At 51.1% G+C, this 18293-nt stretch overlaps 3 protein-coding genes across 4 annotated transcripts; 1 reads left to right on the top strand and 2 right to left on the bottom strand.

Moving 5' to 3' along the window:
- Positions 1 to 2064: 2064 nt before the first annotated feature.
- On the bottom strand, positions 2065 to 3391 carry GLTPD2 (glycolipid transfer protein domain containing 2). Its single transcript, XM_060082795.1, has 4 exons — positions 3268 to 3391; positions 3097 to 3161; positions 2674 to 2840; positions 2065 to 2581 (listed from the first exon to the last, which is right to left on the bottom strand). Exons 1-4 carry the CDS (start codon positions 3389 to 3391, stop codon positions 2065 to 2067), a joined length of 873 nt encoding a protein of 290 aa, XP_059938778.1.
- Positions 3392 to 5698: 2307 nt separating this feature from the next.
- On the top strand, positions 5699 to 6635 carry VMO1 (vitelline membrane outer layer 1 homolog). Of its 2 annotated transcripts, none has more exons than XM_060082189.1 (3): positions 5699 to 5884; positions 5963 to 6078; positions 6338 to 6635. In XM_060082189.1, exons 1-3 carry the CDS (start codon positions 5699 to 5701, stop codon positions 6633 to 6635), a joined length of 600 nt encoding a protein of 199 aa, XP_059938172.1. The 2 variants fall into 2 exon arrangements, with proteins under 2 accessions (XP_059938172.1, XP_059938173.1); XM_060082190.1 differs by having other exon boundaries at positions 5963 to 6058; positions 6338 to 6355.
- Positions 6636 to 7630: 995 nt separating this feature from the next.
- TM4SF5 (transmembrane 4 L six family member 5) lies at positions 7631 to 14062 on the bottom strand. The gene is made up of 5 exons (XM_060082794.1): positions 13889 to 14062; positions 8651 to 8731; positions 8138 to 8274; positions 7720 to 7903; positions 7631 to 7645 (listed from the first exon to the last, which is right to left on the bottom strand). The coding sequence occupies exons 1-5, from the start codon at positions 14060 to 14062 to the stop codon at positions 7631 to 7633; spliced, it is 591 nt and encodes a 196-aa protein (XP_059938777.1).
- Positions 14063 to 18293: the final 4231 nt, after the last annotated feature.

The following is an 18293-nucleotide window of genomic DNA, read 5'->3' as shown; positions in this document are numbered from 1 at the left end:
GTCTCCAGCCATCTGAACTACTTTTAGTGCTCATACATTCATTCAACAAAAGCTGTTGAATGTCTACTAGGTGCCAGGCACAGTTTGAAGCACTGGAAGTACATCAGGGAACAAAGTAGACAGAAATTCCTAGCCCCATGGAACTTACATGTATAAAGGGAGACAAAAAAATAAGTGCAATATACAGCATGTTAAATAGTGAATCATACTAAGAAGAAAAAGCAAGGAAGGCAGATAGGAAGATGTGTGTGTGTGTGTGTGTGTGTGTGTGTGTTGAAATTTTAGAAAGAATAATCAGGGAAGGTCTCACTGGAGAGACATTTAAAAAAAGACCAGAAGGAAGGAGGGAAGTCATTTGTATATTTTGGGGAAAAGCATTTGGACAGAGGGAAGAGCAAGTGCAAAGTCATGAGGCAGGATCATGCCTGACATATTCAATGAATATTGATGAGGTCAGTTTGGCTAGTGCAATCAGATCACATAGGGCCTTTGAGAAGCTTTTCATCATTCTCAACTGAAAATACGATCCAGAAAATTTCCTGCAATTGGAAGCCATTGGAAAGTTTTGAGCAGGGAAGTGACATGATATGCTTTAAATTTTAAAGATCGCTTTGGCTCCTCTATTGAAAATACACTGTAGGGACGCAAAGTATGGGAGAGAGAAACCATTAGGAGGCTATTGCAATAATCCAGGTGATAGATGAAGTTGATTTGACAAGGTTGGTAGCAGTGGAGACAGTGAGAAATAGATTCTGACTGCTTGGAGGTGGGTAAGATGAAAGAGAAACCAAAGAGTCAGGATGACTGCAAGGGTTTTGGCTTAAGGACCTGGAAGAGTGGAATTGTCGTTTACTGAGCTAGCGAGGACTGTGGGGTATTTTGGGAGGAGGGAATATCGGAAGCTCAGTTTTGGACTTGTTAAGTTTGCTATCTCTAGTTGAAATCCAAGTGGAGATGTGGAATAAGGAAGTGATATATAGTATTCTGGAGTCCAGGGGAAAGTGGGTTGGAGTTATAATTTGGGAATTATCAGTGTGTAACTTTGTTTACTATTGTGGGAGTGGAGTCATTTAATAAACATACATTACTGAGCTGAGCACCTGCTTGGCGTGAGGCAAGACGCACAGGTTTTAGCCTTGGGTAGTTGTCAGGAAAGGGTGTCATTTATTGAGATAGGAAACACAAGAAGAGGTGCAGTTCTGGGAGGCGGTGACTGGATTCGTGTTGGATGTGTTGCATTTGTGGTGTCTGTGGAGGTGTCCAGGAAAGAGTTCGCTTTATGGGGGCTGCAGCTCAGGGGACAGGTCTGGTCTGGAGACTTGGCATGTAGTTGGCAACTGAAGCTGTAGGAGTGGTTGACATAGGCCAGGGGTAGCGTGAGTCTCTCGGCGGCCGGAAACAGGGATGACACATCTTCCCACATCTATTTTTTCCTGTTTCCCTTAAGCGCCTGCTGTCATCACACAAAACGCCCTTAATCGACGGCTACCAAAGAATACTTTTTTAGAAATAAATAAATTTATTTATTTATTTATTTTAGGCTGCATTGGGTCTTCATTGCTGTGCACGGGCTTTCCTCTACTTGCGGCGAGCAGGGGCTACTCTTCCTTGCTGTGCAGGCTTCTCACTGCGGTGGCTTCCCTTGTGGCCGAGCAAGGGCTCTAGGCCTGTGGGCTCAGCAGTCGTGGTTCGCTGCTCTAGAGCACAGGCTCAGTAGTTGTGGCTCGCGGGCTTAGTTGCTCCGCTGCATGTGAGATCTTCCCGGACCAGGGCTCAAACCCGGGTCCCCTGCATTGGCAGGCGGATCCTCAACCACTGCCACCAGGGAAGTCCCAAAGAATACTTTTTATTCCCCACAGCTCCTCCCTTCTCCCGGAGATTGCGGATAGAGGCAGGGTCTAAAAAACGCACCCCTAACGAGGTGAGCCTCCAGGGGTGGTGACGTCACCAAGGAAGCGGAGTATATGCGACCACGCCCCCGGCACCGGGAGGCGGGGCCAAGGGCTCAACCTGGAGCTGCACCGACCCCTCCCCAGGGCGCTTAGTTCCTCCGGCCGGTAGGCGTCAGGCCAGCTCGAGCAGGCCGCCGTCGGCCAGCAATCCCTGAGTACGGTTGTAGACGTCCTCTAGGGTGCCCGCGGCCCGGACCAGCGCGTTCCGCGCCTCCGCCTCTTTGGAACCCGGACACGCCAGCTCGAGCAAGCGGCCGCGACCCGGGAAGGCGAGGAATGCGAGGTGGGCGGCCTGACGGACGATCCAGGGGTGGTGCGGAGCCAGGGCCGTGCCGTAGGCGTCGCTGCACTGAGCGCCAGCGTCCGGGCCTCCGAGCATCCCGGTCGCCACCCGGTGGAGGCAGAGCTGGGACCAGCGTAGCGCACGGTGCAGTAAGAGCATCGTCAGTGAGCCCGGGGACTCGGCCGAGAGTCGTGGGGCGATCCCGGGCCGCTCCCACGCCACCATGGTCGCCAGCGACTTGTAGTGCGCGGCCTCTGGGCCGCGCACCAGAGCCTCGAGGGCTGTCACTTTGGCGGAGGCCTCACTTGTGGCAAACGCGAAGATGGAGCCGAGGGGAGTTAGGAACCTGTGTGTGTGATGGTGGGAAGGGTAGGAAGGTATGAGAGAGGGCGATGGAGCCACAAAGAGGCGGGGACTGGATCGGGGGGGACCACTCACCGGACTAGCTCCCTCCATCCTGCTAGGTACTGCGACAACTCCACATCCCTTTCCGAGTTCAGACTGGCGCGGAACGGCCTCATCATGCGGCCCAGCATCCCCTGAGGGCCCAGACACTGAGGCTCTTCCCATTCCGGGGCCTCCAAGGGTCCCGACTGTTGCGGGACCTGGGGGTGAGATAGGAGGGGAAAGGAGTGGGAGCAGAATCCCTAGCTTGCTGGGTTCGCCAAACAGCCCAGTTGGGTTCTGAAGAAATTATTCCTAAGATCTAGATGGTGTCCCTCTTGCTGTATTCTCAGCTTCTGACGGGAGAAGGGAGAGGAGGAGGAGGGCCTGCCCTTCATCAGATCCTCAGCCTGGTCCACTTCCCCCTGCTCAGGGTCCTACCTGGAGTTCCCAGTCCCAGCCCTTCCGGGAGCATACCTGGAAAGGAGGCGGTTCCCTGGCAATGCAGGACTGGGCCCCAGAGCTGCAGCCTGAGAGGGCACCTGAGGGAAGTGAAAGAGAGCAGCGAGGGCTTGAGGAGAAACCTTAGGTCTCAAGGGCCTGGATTCCCCGGTTCCTCCCAGAGCAGGTGAGGGAAGGGGTACTCACGGAGGCTCCGATCCCAGAGATAAACAAGCAGTAGTGTGAAGACAGCAAGAGGAATCGCACTGCGCAACCAGCGCCGAGGGACCGGCTGAGGCAGTGCGACCGGCTGAGGCAGTGCGACCCGCATGGCTGCTGCAGGGACCACCGCCCCCTCACCAGCCCCTCGCCAGGCCTTGTGCCTTCGCCTCCAGGAGGGGAGAGAAGCCGCAGTGCCTGAGGCGCAAAGGGTTAATAATTAATCTACTAAGTCCCCCTCTCCTGTGCCCTTTGCCCCAGAGGGCAGCATCTGAGGAGAGAAGGACTGGATGAAGAGGATTTGGGGGATTCAGTAGCAGTGACACGTCAGTACATTTCCCTTTCCTGTAAGGCCAGGTTGTAGTAAGAGGAAGCCTGGATATTGTGAGGAGAGGCTGAGGTCAGAACCAGTTCCCCCACTGAGCAATGGTGGACCCTAAGTTGACTCTGGGCCTGAGTTCCTTCCACTGTACATTGAGGATAATAATATGTTCTTTTGCAGGCTTCATGTGAGGATTAAATGATATTGTATGTGCAAACACTGTAAATGGAAAAGCTTACTACAATTGCTCCATAAATCTTACCTTTTATTTATTTATTTATTTTTTTGTGGTACACGGGCCTCTCACTGTTGTGGCCTCTCCCGTTGCAGGGCACAGGCTCTGGATGCACAGGCCCAGCGGCCATGGCTCACGAGCCTAGCCAAGCCACGGCATGTGGGATCTTCCCAGACTGGGGCATGAACCCATGTACCCTGCATCGGCAGGCGGACTCTCAACCACTGCGCCACCAGGGAAGCCCATAAATCTTGCCTTTTAAGTTCAAGCATGGGGCACCTGGGATTCAGAGAACACCCACTTCTAAATTCTCTATCCTGTCCCCAAGGGACCTTATCTTATTATTATTTTTATTTTATTAATTTATTTATTTTTTGGCTGCGTTGGGTCTTCATTGCTGCACGCGGGCTTTCTCTAGTTGCAGTGAGCCAGTGCTACTCTTCGTTGTGGCACGCGGGCTTCTCATTGTGGTGGCTTCTCTTGTTGTGGAGCACGGGCTCTAGGCGCGCAGGCTACAGTAGTTGTGGCACGAGGGCTCAGTAATTGTGGCTCGCGGGCTCTAGAGTTCAGGCTCAGTAGTTGTGGCACACAGGCTTAGTTGCTCCGCGGCATGTGGGATCTTCCCGGACCAGGGCTCGAACCCATGTCCCCTGCATTGGCAGGTGGATTCTCAACCACTGCACCATGAGGGAAGCCCAGGGGACCTTATCTTAATCTGGATGTCTGAGGTCTCAATTATATAGTTTAGGCTGTCACCTTTTACATTTTTGTAGTTTACATTTTTTAATCTCCAAATTGATTCCTCAATCATTCATCAAACCAACCTTTATTAACTACCTCCACATGCCAGGCCCTGTACTAGGCCCCATGAAGACAAATGTGCCTTCACAGAGCTCAGGGTCCATTGGAGAATTTATCATCTGTCTCCCCCACTGGAATGTGAGCTCTGATGAAGACAGGGGCCTTTTCTTGGTGGCTGCTCTATTTAGCATTTAGAATATTGCCTGGGCCAAAACACATTATTTTTAAATAAGTAATATTGAATAGACAAAGGAATGTGTATGCAGGGCAGGCAAATCAGGGGTGGTACTCCCCACAACAAATTTTTTTTTTTAAATTAGGAGTCCCCCTGGTGGTCACAGGGGGAAAAACATTGAGGGAAAGGCTACAGGAAGCAATGAAAGAAATCGCTCTCCTGTTCTCAGTTCCCTCCATAAACTTTTTAAAACTGTTCCTGTCTCTGTGTACATTTTCTTTTGAGGGGAAGGGATGTCCCATATTCTCAAGGAGTCGGGGCCCCAATCACTCACAAGATGCTTCCCAGCTCCCACAGTTCATGGATTCTTACTCTGTCTCACTCCGATGCTCCCTCACATCCTGGAGGTCCCTGGGGTCCCTGTCCAGTGGGATTCTGGAACCATCACTTCCATCCCTAGCCGTGGGTTCCCCATTTCGTAGTGCTGGAATGTTCCCTGGCTTGCTGACTGTGACCTTAGGCAAGTCGCTTGCAATTTCGCAGCCCTAGTTCCCTCACTGGCAGAATAGGAATCGTAATTCTCACCTCCTAAAATTGTGTGGATTAAATAAAACATGCCAGCAAAACGCTAACCACGATTCGTGGCCTATAGTCTGTAAACATTCGGTAGGTTGGTGGTTATTTAAACCCGTGGGTTCTTGCTGCCCCTCCCCCTCTGGCGCTGGGAGCGTCAGTCTCCCTGAGCTGAGAAACAAGTTTGTAGGCTTCCGGAACGGATTAGTTTTGAGTGTCACTTAATCCAGGTGGCCCTTCCGCAATCGGAGCCCTCTTAGGGCAAAGGTGGTATACACCTGCACAAAGGGCCTGGGCTCACAGAGGCTGCGGGATGGAGCGGGGCGCGGGAGCCAAGCTGCTTCTGCTGCTGTGGGCGACGTGCTTCGGGCGTGCAAGAGCAGATGCGTCAAGCGGCTACACATTGGTCATCGAGGTAACCAACGGGGGGCCCTGGGGCGACTGGGCCTGGCCAGAGATGTGTCCTGACGGATTCTTCGCCAGCGGGTTCTCGCTCAAGGTAGGGGCTCAGGCCTAGGTCTCGGTGGGGACCCCAAGCAGAGGATGGCAGTCTTCTGACTCGTCCTCCGCCGCCCAGGTGGAGCCCCCCCAAGGCATTCCTGGCGACGACACGGCTCTGAACGGAATCCGGCTGCACTGCGCGCGCGGGAATGCGGAGCTCAACACGCATGTGGTGGAGTCCCAGTCTGGAAGGTGAGGGGCAAGGGCCGAGGATCCCCTAGGGTCGGGGTATGCCCCTTACTCTCCATTACACGCATCCCCTACCGACAGGCAGGTTCCTCCAGCGCTGTGGGGAGGTTTAGACCTGGGAAGCGGGTGGGAGACTGCCAGCTCCCCACCACAGTGGAGGTCAGGTGACTGGAGCACCTGACTGGGAAGCCCCGAGGCCTGGGTCCGGCTGGAGGTGGGTGGGGGCGCCCGCGGAGACCGCGCGTCTCTGCTTCCCTCGCAGGTGGGGCGCGTGGAGTGAGCCGCTGTGGTGTCCCGGCGGCGGCTTCCTGGTGGCTTTCTCGCTTCGCGTGGAGGCCCCCGTGACCCCCTGGGACAACACGGCTGCGAACAACGTGAGCTTCCGCTGCTCCGACAGCACGGAGCTGCAGGGGCCCGGTCTATCCTGGGGAGACTTTGGAAACTGGAGTGAGCCTTGCCCTAAAGGAGTGTGCGGCTTGCAGACCAAGATCGAGCAGCCTAGAGGCCTCCTCGATGACACCGCTGTTAACGACGCGCGCTTTTTCTGCTGCCGCAGTTGACACCATCGCCGCCCTCTCCCAGCCCAAGCCTAGTCCCACCTCCGCTATTAAAGCTTCTCTGTCTTGGCTTTGGTGTCGCTTGTTTTAGGGGTGGGAAACTGCGTAGCCCCATCTTCCTCCTAACCTAGCATCGGGCCAGGCCCAATTAGGATTTGGTCTCAGGAGTCCACGGCAAGCTACTGTAAGTTACTGACCCATAGTTCAGAAAAGACACACTTAAACACAATTTTGCGTACAAGTTAAGGAAGTCCCTGCCTTTCTGTGAGCCTCTGCAGACACCTCGTCCCCATTAAGAGACCAGGTTGTTTCCTTTCTGAACCACCAGTGACCCCAGATCAAGAAACTTCTACCAAATTAGGAGGTGACAATGCTATATCGTCTTAAGGTTTCATTTTCTAGAACTTAGGAGGCTAAGATGTCGTTTCCATAGTTTTCCTTCCCCCCTGCGCCAAAACTCAAACAGTGGCTTTTCTGTATACTGAGTCCCATTGAGGGTCTTCGTCCTTGCTGCCCTCTCTGCCTGGAATCCCCCAACTGTCCAGATGGTTAGCCCATCCACCAGATCTCAGCTCCAATTTCTCTTTCTTGGACTTTATCTTATTAAAAAAGTCCATCCATCAGTCAGTATCTATCCCACTACCTCCGTGTTTTTAAAAAGTGCTTATCACCAATTAAAATAATTTATTGCCTCTTTTTAAAATTGCCCATATTCTACCCCTGGAATGTTAAATTCTTTAAGAGCACAGAACTTGCCTGTCTTGTTTACACAGTATTTCCAGTGCACTAATAGTTCAATAACTATTTATTAAGGAAATAACAAGCGGGGTGCAAGGGTCCCAAACACGAGAGCCCCAAGCCACGGTGTATATGGAGACCTTCGGACACTCCTTGTAAAGGGCACAATCTGAGACGCGGAAGAGAGCTCTAAATAGTTTATTCCAGGGCGCGGGGGGGCAGGCGGGTGTCCAGGAGCGACGGACCAGGTCCGTGGAGCCTCAGTGAGGGGCGCCCTGCGGAAAAAAAGTGAGGACTTAGTCAGGGAGCAAATAGATTTCCTCGACAGCTCCATCCCACACAGTCCCACCTCCTTCTTCCGACAATCGCCGCAGAAGACACCAATGGACGCGTTCACCAGCTGCACCCCACACAGCAAAATCTCCAGGCACGAGGCGGCCACCAGCAGCGAGAAGAGCGTCACGTTCCAGTAGACTACACCAGGCGGCTCCACGCACGAGCTCCACTGAGTGCGGTTGAGCAGGTAGGAGCCTCTGCGGGCGGGGCAGGGTCACGTGAGAGAAGGAGGTCACGCGGAGCGCGCCCCACCTCGGGGGCTCCCCGCCCCGCGCAGGCGCCGAGGGGTATATGCGAAGGACTCGTTCGGCCCACGTGGAGGAAGCTGTCTCGAAGCCGAGTCCCACCTAGGTTTCTCGGTCCACGTGGGAAAGGCAGGTGGGCAGTAGCAGAGAATGGGGGCGGGGGCGCGAATACAGGCTGAGTCTTACGCGGTCTGTTGGAAGTGGTATGCCCAGGAGCCGTTGATTAAGCATTGTGGTCCATTTCGGAGCCCGGCTCCTGATACCGAGAGGCAGTAGATGGCACCAAGCATCCCGAACGCCGAGCAGAAGACCGATCGCAGCATCTGGATACAGAGTGCGAGGAGAGGTGAGTTGGGCCGTCCCCGCCCCACTCGTGGGCAAAGCGCGCCTAGCTCCCCCCGCCCTTTGTTACTGAGCTCTAGCCAGTCTCGTTAAAAATACATTTCCCGTCAAACTCCAGGGCTTGGAGTTCGGATAATTCTAAGAGCCAGTGGCCGTGGAGGTTCATGGGGATTGTAGTTCCCTCTGGTCAGGCCCACTGAAGCCTAAGATTTGCTGGTGCGAGGGAGCGGTAAGATGGAGCCTAGGACTCTGCAGAGGAGCTCCTGAAGCTGGGAATTCTGTGGAGGGGTTTAGGTGTGATTCTTCGAAGACAGATTCAAAGACCTATGCTGAGTGCCGTCTTAACTTGCATCTTACCCTGCAGCGATTCCCACAGCAGCCTGCACCACAACAGCCTTTGCCCCCTGCTCGGACGGCGGAAATTCCTGGACACAGTACCTGTGGGATCAGAGTCGATGTGATAGCGAGTCACCCAGGTCCCCAACTTGGATCAGTGCTTACCCTGTATTGTGACGAGGTAAGCTTCCTGTGATGCCTTCAGCCATTTGGACTATAGGGAGACCTTATCTCTACTTCTCCTGGAGCACTGTGGGGCTCTGCTTTAAATTTATCTATATTTATGTGCCTACTTATCTCTGTCCAGATTGTAGCCTCCAGGAGGATAGGGCGTGATATCATTATATCCCCCATAAATCTCAGCATATAGTAGGTGCCCAACTGAATGGGAGTCAGGAGGCCTGGGTTTAATGCCAACCTTGTGCTCACTTCACACTCCGTGAATTGATTCATCTCTCTGGGTCTCAGTTTTGTCCTCTGTAAAATGGGCTGTTCTCAGGATTTAATGAAATAACAGGTTGCCTTGATGTCAAGACTTGCTCAGAGTAAATGGTCAATAACTATAGGGTCCCTCAGCAGCAGGAAGGAATAGTGGTGTTGGAATGCCTGGCGAACTGGGATTATGGTGGAGGGTGGAGGAGCATGTAAGACTCTGACAGGAAGGGTAGGAATCCCCAAGATACAGCTTGGTCCTCTTTGTCTTTCTTTCTCCCGTGGCCCTCCTCAGAGAGCCCATCCCCTTCCAGGGCATCAGCTGCTCCCTCTAACAATTGTTGTCTCCTAAATTGATGCCTCCAAATTCAAATCTAACTGCCTGAAGGGTATGTTCGTTTGAATGTCTTGGTTTTAGCTTAAGTTCATCCAGCCTCATACTAATCTCACAATTTCCTCCCCCTAATTCATCTCCCTTTGACTTTCTTGTCTCCATCAGTGGAAATATCCTGCAGGTCACCCCGGCCTAAAAACTTGAGTCCTTCACACCTAGCCAGACTTCAAGTCTTTGGGACTTTTCCTTCAATGGCTCTTGAATCTGTCAGTCCATTTTTCTTCCCCATGGTCAATCCCCGATCACCTCCCATGAGAAGGATGTGGTCAGCCTCCCTACTAGATTTTTGTATCTCTTACCGTGTGCCAACTTACATTCCATTCTACATTGCTACCGCCAGATTAAACTTAGCTTTCAACTGGTCTTTTCCCTGATCCAATCCTTTAGGGTCTCCTCAAAGAGTAGCCCATCAAGACTGAACTCCAGGGGCTTTCCTGGTGGCACAGTGGTTGAGAGTCCGCCTGCCGATGCAGGGGACACGGGTTCATGCCCTGGTCCGGGAGGATCCCACATGCCGCGGAGCGGCTGGGCCCGTGAGCCATGGCTGCTGAGCCTGCGCGTCCGGAGCCTGTGCTCCGCAACGGGAGAGGCCACAACAGTGAGAGGCCCGCATACCGCAAAAACAAAAACAAAAACAAAAAGACTGAACTCCAGGAAGGTGTTCGAGGCATCTCACTTTTGGCTCCAGCCTTAACTTTGTTGCACCAGACCAGGTTCTTTGCCTGTCTTCCCATCTCTGGAATTCCACAGCTGTCTGGATCTGTGCCTCCCTGTCTTCCTTGTCTGGCACACACCAACAGGGCGGCATTTTGATCTTCTCCAAAGGAGGGGCTGAGAGTTTTAGTTCCATTATATCATCCACGGCGACCTTACAGAAACACCTGCAGAGTTGAATGAACTTTCCACCAGACACTCTTCCCTCTTCCATGTCTCATGGCAGGTCTAGGGCTAATGCTGGCCCCCTTGCTTAGCCTTTCTGTTTACATCACTTACTCAGAAGCTCCTGGATCCAAAGACACCTGGAATTTGGATTTACCAATTTCAAACAACCTCTCTGTTTGTGTGGTTTTCTTCATAAATTTATTTATTTATTTTTGGCTGTGTTGGGTCTTTGTTCCTGCGCACAGGGTTTCTCTAGTTGCCACGAGTGGGGGTTACTCTTTGTTGAGGTGCGCAGGCTTCTTACTGCGGTGGCTTTTCTTGTTGAGGAGCACGGGCTCTAGGCACGTGGGCTTCAGTAGTTGCAGCACGCGGGCTCAGTAGTTGTGGCTCACGGGCTCTAGAGCACAGGCTCAGTAGTTGTGGCGTACAGGGCTTAGTTGTTCTGCAGCATGTGGGATCTTCCTGGACCAGGGATCGAACCCTGCATTGTGTCCCCTGCATTGGCAGGCGGATTCTTAACCACTGCGCCACCAGGGAAGCCCTATTTGTGATTTTTTTTAAAAAATTTACTTATTTATTTGGCTGCACCAGATCTTAGTTGCAGCACGCAGGATCTTGAGTTGCAGCATGTGGGATCTTAGTTCCCCGTCCAGGGATGGAACCTGGGCCCCCTGCATTGGGAGCACAGAGTCTTAGCCACGGGACCACCAGGGAAGCCCCTGATTTTTACTTTTCTAGCCACAGTGTTTCCTTTTGTTGTCTGAACTCGTCTGTCTTGCTCTCTGCTATCTCGTCTCATTGAAAAGAGAAGAGTAATTGAAAAGGCAGGAGGAAGCACTGAGTTTATAGCTCGAGTCTGTTTAATTTTCTCCATCTCCATGGCCACTGGTCTCATCTAAGCCACTATCATCTCCCCTGGACAACTGTAGTGACCTCAGTCTGTTCTTTCTGTATCCAGTGCTGATCTCCTATTGTTTACTCACCACCCAGCAGCCAGCCATATCCAGCGGGATATGGAGCAACTAGAACTCTCATCCTCTGCTGGTGGGAATACAATTGGCATAAGTACTTCAGACAACTCTTTGGTAATATCTGTTAGCACTGAACATTTGCATACCTTAAGAATCAGCAGTTTTACTCCTAGGTATCTATCCAACAGAAATGCAAACGTACATTCACCTAAAGACATTTACAGGAATGTTTATAGAGCATTATTTAGAATAAACCCAAGTTGGGAACTATCCAAATGTCCATCAACAGTAGAATGTTTAAATAAATTGTAGTAATACTTACACAATGGAAATAATTGTGTAAACATTAGAAATAATAAACTACAGCACTGTGTAACAATATGGGTGAAACTTACAAACATAATGTTGACCTCAAGAAGCCAGAACAAAAGTGTCCATTCTGTATGATTCCATTTATATAAAGTGCTAAACAGACAAAACTAACCTCTGGGATAGAAGTCAGGATAGTGGGGCCCTTGTTGGTGTGGGGTAGGGCCTGGTGGGAGGCATGTCTGGGGTTCTTGTAATGACCCACATCTTGATCTGAGTCCCCAGAACATGGGTGTGTTCCCTTTATAAAAATTCACTGAGCTGTATATTAAGGATCTGGGCATTTGTCTCTATGACTTTTTAAAAAGGTAAAAAGTCCCTCAATAGTTTTCTGTGCACTTATAATAAAATTCAAATTCCTCACTGTGCCTTTCAAGGGTGTAGGTGCTCTGGCCTCTGCCCTCCTCCGATTTCACTTTCTCAAACCTCAGCTGCACTGGCGGCCTCTCCAGCCCTGAGATGTGCAGGCCTCTTCCTGCCTTACACTTTGTACTCACCTGTCTGCCATGCTAATTCCTTCTTTTTGTCTTTTGGGTCTCAGTTCAGAAGTCACCTCACCAAGGCCTTCCTTGAAAATGCTATAAAATGTGGCCCCCCACCTTGCCTCAGGAGCTCTTTACACAGCATCCTGCTTTGTTTTCTTGATGGTCCCTACTTTTATCTGAGATCATCTCGCTCGTCTGTTTACTTTGTTCATTCACTATTAATCCAGTGCCTGTTAATCCAGGCCTAGGCGCCTGGCACACAGCAGCCAATGAAACAGGCAGCCCTTCCTCCTGTGGGGTGTACATTTTTGCTTCCTTGATACTGTGTGTCTCTCCAGCAGAAACACCGGCTTCAGGGAGTGCAGGGCCCTCGCCTGTGTCCCTGTGGCATAGCATTCACTGTGAATACACTTGAGAACCTTCTCCAGGGTGGCTGAGAGCATGGAGGCCGGAGGGCAGCTGGGAATGAGCATGTTGGGGGGGCATCCTTGGGGGTCTCCCCAGAAGCAGGCAAGTAAGATCGTGGGGAGGTGGTGGTGGTTTGGGCTGGAGGAGGGGTGTGATGTGACAGCGGTGGGGAGGGTGGGGCTGGTAGGAGTGTGACGTCTCAGAGAGGGTTGAGGTCAGAGATATGGCCTGGAGTCCAACAGCCATAAATCCATGGGGGAGGGGGAGGGGGAGTAGGAGGAAAGACCTGGATGGGTAAGGGGATTGTTGGGTAAAGGAGAAGAGGTGTCCCCATTAGCTAACAGACCTGTGGCCAGTGAAAGAGACAAAGGTGAGGCATCCCCCGGAGAATTTCATCAGTCAGCCATCCTGAGAAGTGGGGAACCGTGCGTGCAGGGTAGATCTTTTATCTTCATGCCACAAAGATGTTAAATTCGCTTGACCTTCCAGAAAGTTCCCCTAGGGACTTCCCTGGCAGTCCAGTGGTTAAGACAGTGGGCACGGTTTCAATCCCTTGTGGGGGAACCAAGAACCCGCATGCCACGCGGTGCACAAACAAACAAAACAACAAAAAAGTTCCCTGAATGGGGAGGGGGGTGGCGAATGGGGGTTAGGAAGTCCAGGAGGTCTGCGTCTCCCCTTCCCCAACTTCTCCTGACAGATCCTAGTCTCCAGGAAGCCACGGGGACCCCTTCTCCACCATACTGACCCGGGTTCTGAGTTTATCCTTACTGCCCAGCACACTGGGCATCCAGAAACCTGGGTGGAGAGTGAAGGGACATGGAAGTGGGGGAGGTGACACTGAGCTGATAGGTAGAAAGACTGATCTGCGACATCACTCCCTGGCCCCAGATACTGTCACTGTAAACCACACCCGCAGGAAGCCCATTATTATCTTAACCTGATAACCTCCCATGGAAACAGCTGTTCCTTCTGCCTCAACCCCTGTAATGAGGTGTTCCCAGCATCTGCTCAGCAGGGGGCATGGCGAGGGGCTGGTAGGACATACTCCCTACCCAGGAGGGAAGAGTTTTGAGCAGTAAGACTCCTTCCTTCTCATCCCCCTCAGACATTCAGCTCAGGACCCTGGGGCTGAGAACCTCCCCTACAGAGTGCTCAGTGTTTGGGGGCAGCCTGGGCGGGCTCCTGGTCCCCACCAAGCCACCACCGTCCCTTCCCGGGCAGCCATCCTTTTCCCTCACTCCCTCTCCCTCCTGTTCAGGACCCCGGAGAGTGGCGCCCAGCCCCCTGGCCCGTGTGCCCTGGTCAGCCCTCTCACCATCAGGCCCCCGCCGATGAAGCCAGCCATGAGCCAGACTTGCAAGCTGAGGTGGTCCTTGATCCAGGTGGTCTGACCATAGGGCACTAGCAGGAGGGTGTTGGCCACAATGCAGACCAGGGAGAGGGGGATGAGGGAGAGCCCCACGAAGCGGGCGCACTTTCCTGTGCACATGCTGAGGCTCTTGGAAAGGACAGGCAGCAAGTGAAAGTGAGCCGGAGGTTCCCCGGTCCAGAGGGAAAAACAAGCCCCGAGCAAAGGTCGAGGAGGAGGTGTGGTGAAGCTGGCAGTAGCTGATGATAAGGGACGGAGGCAGGAGACACGGGGCTGCAGCAGAGACGCGGGCAAAGGGGAGGATGTGGTGGAGGAGGTGGGGGAGCTTGACACACAGAGATGTTGCCTGGGCTACTCGTGTTCTTCCTCTTTTTCTGCACGCACCTCTCCACAGAACCTAGGTCTACTCCTTTCCTGCTTTGTGACTTAGCCAAGTCCCTTAATGTCTCTGTCTCAGTTGCCTCATCTCTACAGAGGGTATACAGCCAAGGTATGCCCTTGGCTCGTGGGCAGGTGGTGAGGATTAAATGGGTTAGGGAGTTCCCTGGCGGTCCAGTGATTAGGACTCAGCACCCTCACTGCCTGCGGCCTGGGTTCGATCCCTGGTTGGGGAACTAAGATCCTGCAGGCCGCGTGGGGTGGCCAAAAAAAAAAAAGAAAAAGGGTCAAGGTGAGCGTGAGAAACAATTTGTAACTGAGGACACACTAAGCCAGTGTATGGTGCCCTATTAGTCCCATAGGGAGAGTTCCTCCTGGAAAGAAACTAAAGATGGTGGTGGAGGTTCATTATCCTTTTGTTTCTTCTTGTTAATGTCTGTTTATTGAACCATCTTCCTGTTGAGACCACCACTGAGGTCTCCCTTTTTTTTTTTTTTTTTTTTTTTTTTGCGGTACACGGGCCTCTCACTGCTGTGGCCTCTCCCGCTGTGGAGCACAGGCTCCGGAGGCGCAGGCCCAGCGGCCATGGCTCACGGGCCTAGCCGCTCCACGGCGTGTGGGATCCTCCCGGACCGGGGCACGAACCCATGTCCGCTGCATTGGCAGGCGGACTCTCAACCACTGCGCCACCGGGGAAGCCCCAGGTCTCATTGATTAAAGCATCCATCCCCCTGGCCTCCGTGTTTGATTCAGCAATGGCCACGTGATCCAAGCCAGTCCCGTGGGAACCAATTTCTGGTTCTTGTTGTTGACAATTTGAGGTCAAAGATTTCCTGTTTTTGTTGCGCTGCTGCAGTTGCTGGTGGCATATCGTCACCTTCTTGCTGGAGAGTGAAGAAAATCCAGAGGAAAGACCAGTCAAGAGATGGAGAGAGACTAAGTCCCCCGCCCACGCCCGCCCCCCACTTGTGGGATCTTAGTTCCCTGACCAGGAATTGAAGCTGGGCCCTCAGCAGTGGAAGCGCAGAGTCCTAACCACTGCACTGCTAAGGAATTCATAGGACTAAGTCTTGATGACATCGTGTGAACGTGTAGATCCAGCTATGCCTGAAGCCTGATCAGTCCCTGGAAACTTTTGATCATGTGAACCAGTTTGCGTTGTGTTTCTGTCAACTGCAGGGTAAAGAGTCTTTTTTTGTTGTTTTTTTTAAACCTCCCTCTGTTTTGAGCTGCACACAACAGCATTTTTTTTCACATCTTTATTGGAGTATAAATGCTTTACAATGTTGTGTTAGTTTCTGCTGTACAACAAAGTGAATCAGCTATATGTATACATATATCCCCATTATCCCCATATCCCCTCCCTCCCACCCTTCCTATCCCATCTCTCTAGGTTGTCACAAAGCATCGAGTTGATCTCCTTGTGCTATGGAGCAGCTTCCCACTAGCCATCCATTTTACATTTGGTAGTGTATATATGTCAATGCTACTCTCACTTCATCCCAGCTTCCCCTTCCCCCACCCTGTGCCCTCAAGTCCGTTCTCTACATCTGCGTCTTTCTTCCTGCCCTGCCACTAAGTTCATCAGTACCACTTTTTAAAATTCCATATATATGCATTAGCATACGGCATTTGTTTTTCTCTTTCTGACTTACTTCACTCTGTATGACAGACTCTAGGTCCATCCACCTCACTACAAATAACTCAATTTCGTTCCTTTTTATGGCTGAGTAATATTCCATTGTATATATGTGCCACGTCTTCTTTATCCATTCATCTGTTTATGGACATTTAGGTTGCTTCCATGTCCTAGCTATTGTAAATAGTGCTGCAATGAATATTGTGGTACATGTAGCTTTTTGAATTATGGTTTTCTCAGGGTATATGCCCAGTAGTGGGATTGCTGGGTCATATGGTAGTTCTATTTTTACTTTTTTAAGGAACCTCCATACCGTTCTCCATAGTGGCTATATCAATTTACATTCCCACCAACAGTGCAGGAGGATTCCCTTTTCTCCACACCCTTTCCAGCATTTATTGTTTGTAGATTTTTTGATGATGGCCATTCTGACCAGTGTGAGGTGATACCTCACTGTGGTTTTGATTTGCATTTCTCTAATGATTAGTGATGTTGAGCACCTTTTCATGTATTTGTTGGCCATATGTATGTCTTCTTTGAAGAAATGTCTATTTAGGTCTTCTGCCCATTTTTGGATTGGGTTGTTTGTTTTTGTGATATCGAGCTGTGTGAGCTGCTTGTATATTTTGGAGATTAATCCTTTGTCGGTTGCTTCGTTTGAAAATATTTTCTCCCATTCTGAGGGTTGTCTTTTCGTCTTGTTTATGGTTTCCTTTGCTGTACAGAAGCTTTTAAGTTTCATTAGGTCCCATGTGTTTATTTTTGTTTTTATTTCCCTTACTCTAGAAGGTGGGTCAAAAAGGATCTTGCTGTGATTTATGTCATAGAGTGTTCTGCCTATGTTTTCCTCTAAGAGTTTTATAGTGTCTGGCCTGACATTTAGATCTTTAATCCATTTTGAGTTTATTTTTGTGTATGGTGTTAGGGTGTGTTCTAATTTCATCCTTTTACACGTATCTGTCCATTTTTCCCAGCACCACCTATTGAAGAGGCTGTCTTTTCTCCATTATATATTCTTGCCTCCTTTGTCAAAGATAAGGTGACCAGATGTGCGTGGGTTTACCTCTGGGCTTTCTATCCTGTTCCGTTGATCTATATTTCTGTTTTTGTGCCAGTACCATACTGTCTTGATTACTGTGGCTTTGGCTATCTGGGGTCTTTTGTCTCTCCATACAAAAGTTAAGATTTTTGGGGCTTCCCTGGTGGCGCAGTGGTTGAGAGTCTGCCTTCCGATGCGGGGGACACGGGTTCGTACCCCGGTCCGGGAAGATCCCACATGCCGCGGAGCGGCTGGGCCCGTGAGCCATGGCCGCTGGGCCTGCGCCTCCGGAGCCTGAGCTCCGCAACGGGAGAGGCCACAACAGTGAGAGGCCCGCGTACCTCAAAAAAAAAAAAAAAAAAGTTAAGTTTTTTTTTGTTCTAGTTCTGTGAAAAGTGCCATTGGTAATTTGGTAGAGATTGCACTGAATCTGTAGTTTTTTTGGCCCTGCAGTGTGTCTTGTGGGATCTCAGCTCCCTGACCAGGGGTTGAACCCAGGCACTCGGCAGTGAAAGCGCAGAGTCCTAACCATTGGGCTGCCAGGGAATTCCCTAAAGAGTCTTTTTTGACACAGAGGTGAATTCATTAAGCCCTTGCTGTGGACAGGGCCTTGTGCTGGAGAGTACAGGGATTCACAGTTGCATGCGTGAGACCCAGTTATGGGCTTCGGGAGAACATGCCTGAGTTAGCTCACTGTTAAAAGGAAGGTGTAAGATACAAGATCCCAACCTACATCAGCTGACCTCCAACCAATCCACACACTGGTTTCACTCAACCAATGTTGAGTGAAAGCAATGTATGAGTGAAATAAATGCTGATATTTGTAGGCCACTAAGACTTCGTGGGATTTTTTTGTTCGACAGCAATAGCTGACTGACACAGACCCCATTATCTAAGCCACAGCTGATTGATCCAAGAAGGAGTAGCCAACCCAAAAGCAGACATGAAACCAGAGACCTGTGTGGTTGCTTGAGGTAAGAACTCTGCCCAACAGAGAGGGGTACCCTTACTGAATGATGACTGATCAATGAATTGGATCTTCATTCTTGGGAAAGTTGACTGAAGGCAACCTGAGAGTCATCAGAGGGAAGGATGGCCCCAACCTGAGAGTCACCAGAGGGAACTGAGAGAAGTATGAAAGCAGGAAGTGAGCAAAAGCCACAAGGCAACTGAATCCATAAATAAGCAGAAGCCATAGGAAGAGAATTGTGTAGAGAACAGGTATTCAGAAACAGTGCAGGAGGAAGAAGCACAAGCCCTGGGGAGTAGAGGTGGGGAACCTGGGTCTGAGGTGA

This window comes from Mesoplodon densirostris, chromosome 18, assembly GCF_025265405.1.
Source record: "Mesoplodon densirostris isolate mMesDen1 chromosome 18, mMesDen1 primary haplotype, whole genome shotgun sequence".
NCBI classification, from domain to species: Eukaryota; Metazoa; Chordata; class Mammalia; order Artiodactyla; family Ziphiidae; genus Mesoplodon; species Mesoplodon densirostris.
The sequence above is the reverse complement of the archived record's forward strand: the minus strand, read 5'-3'. Positions and strand labels throughout refer to the sequence as shown.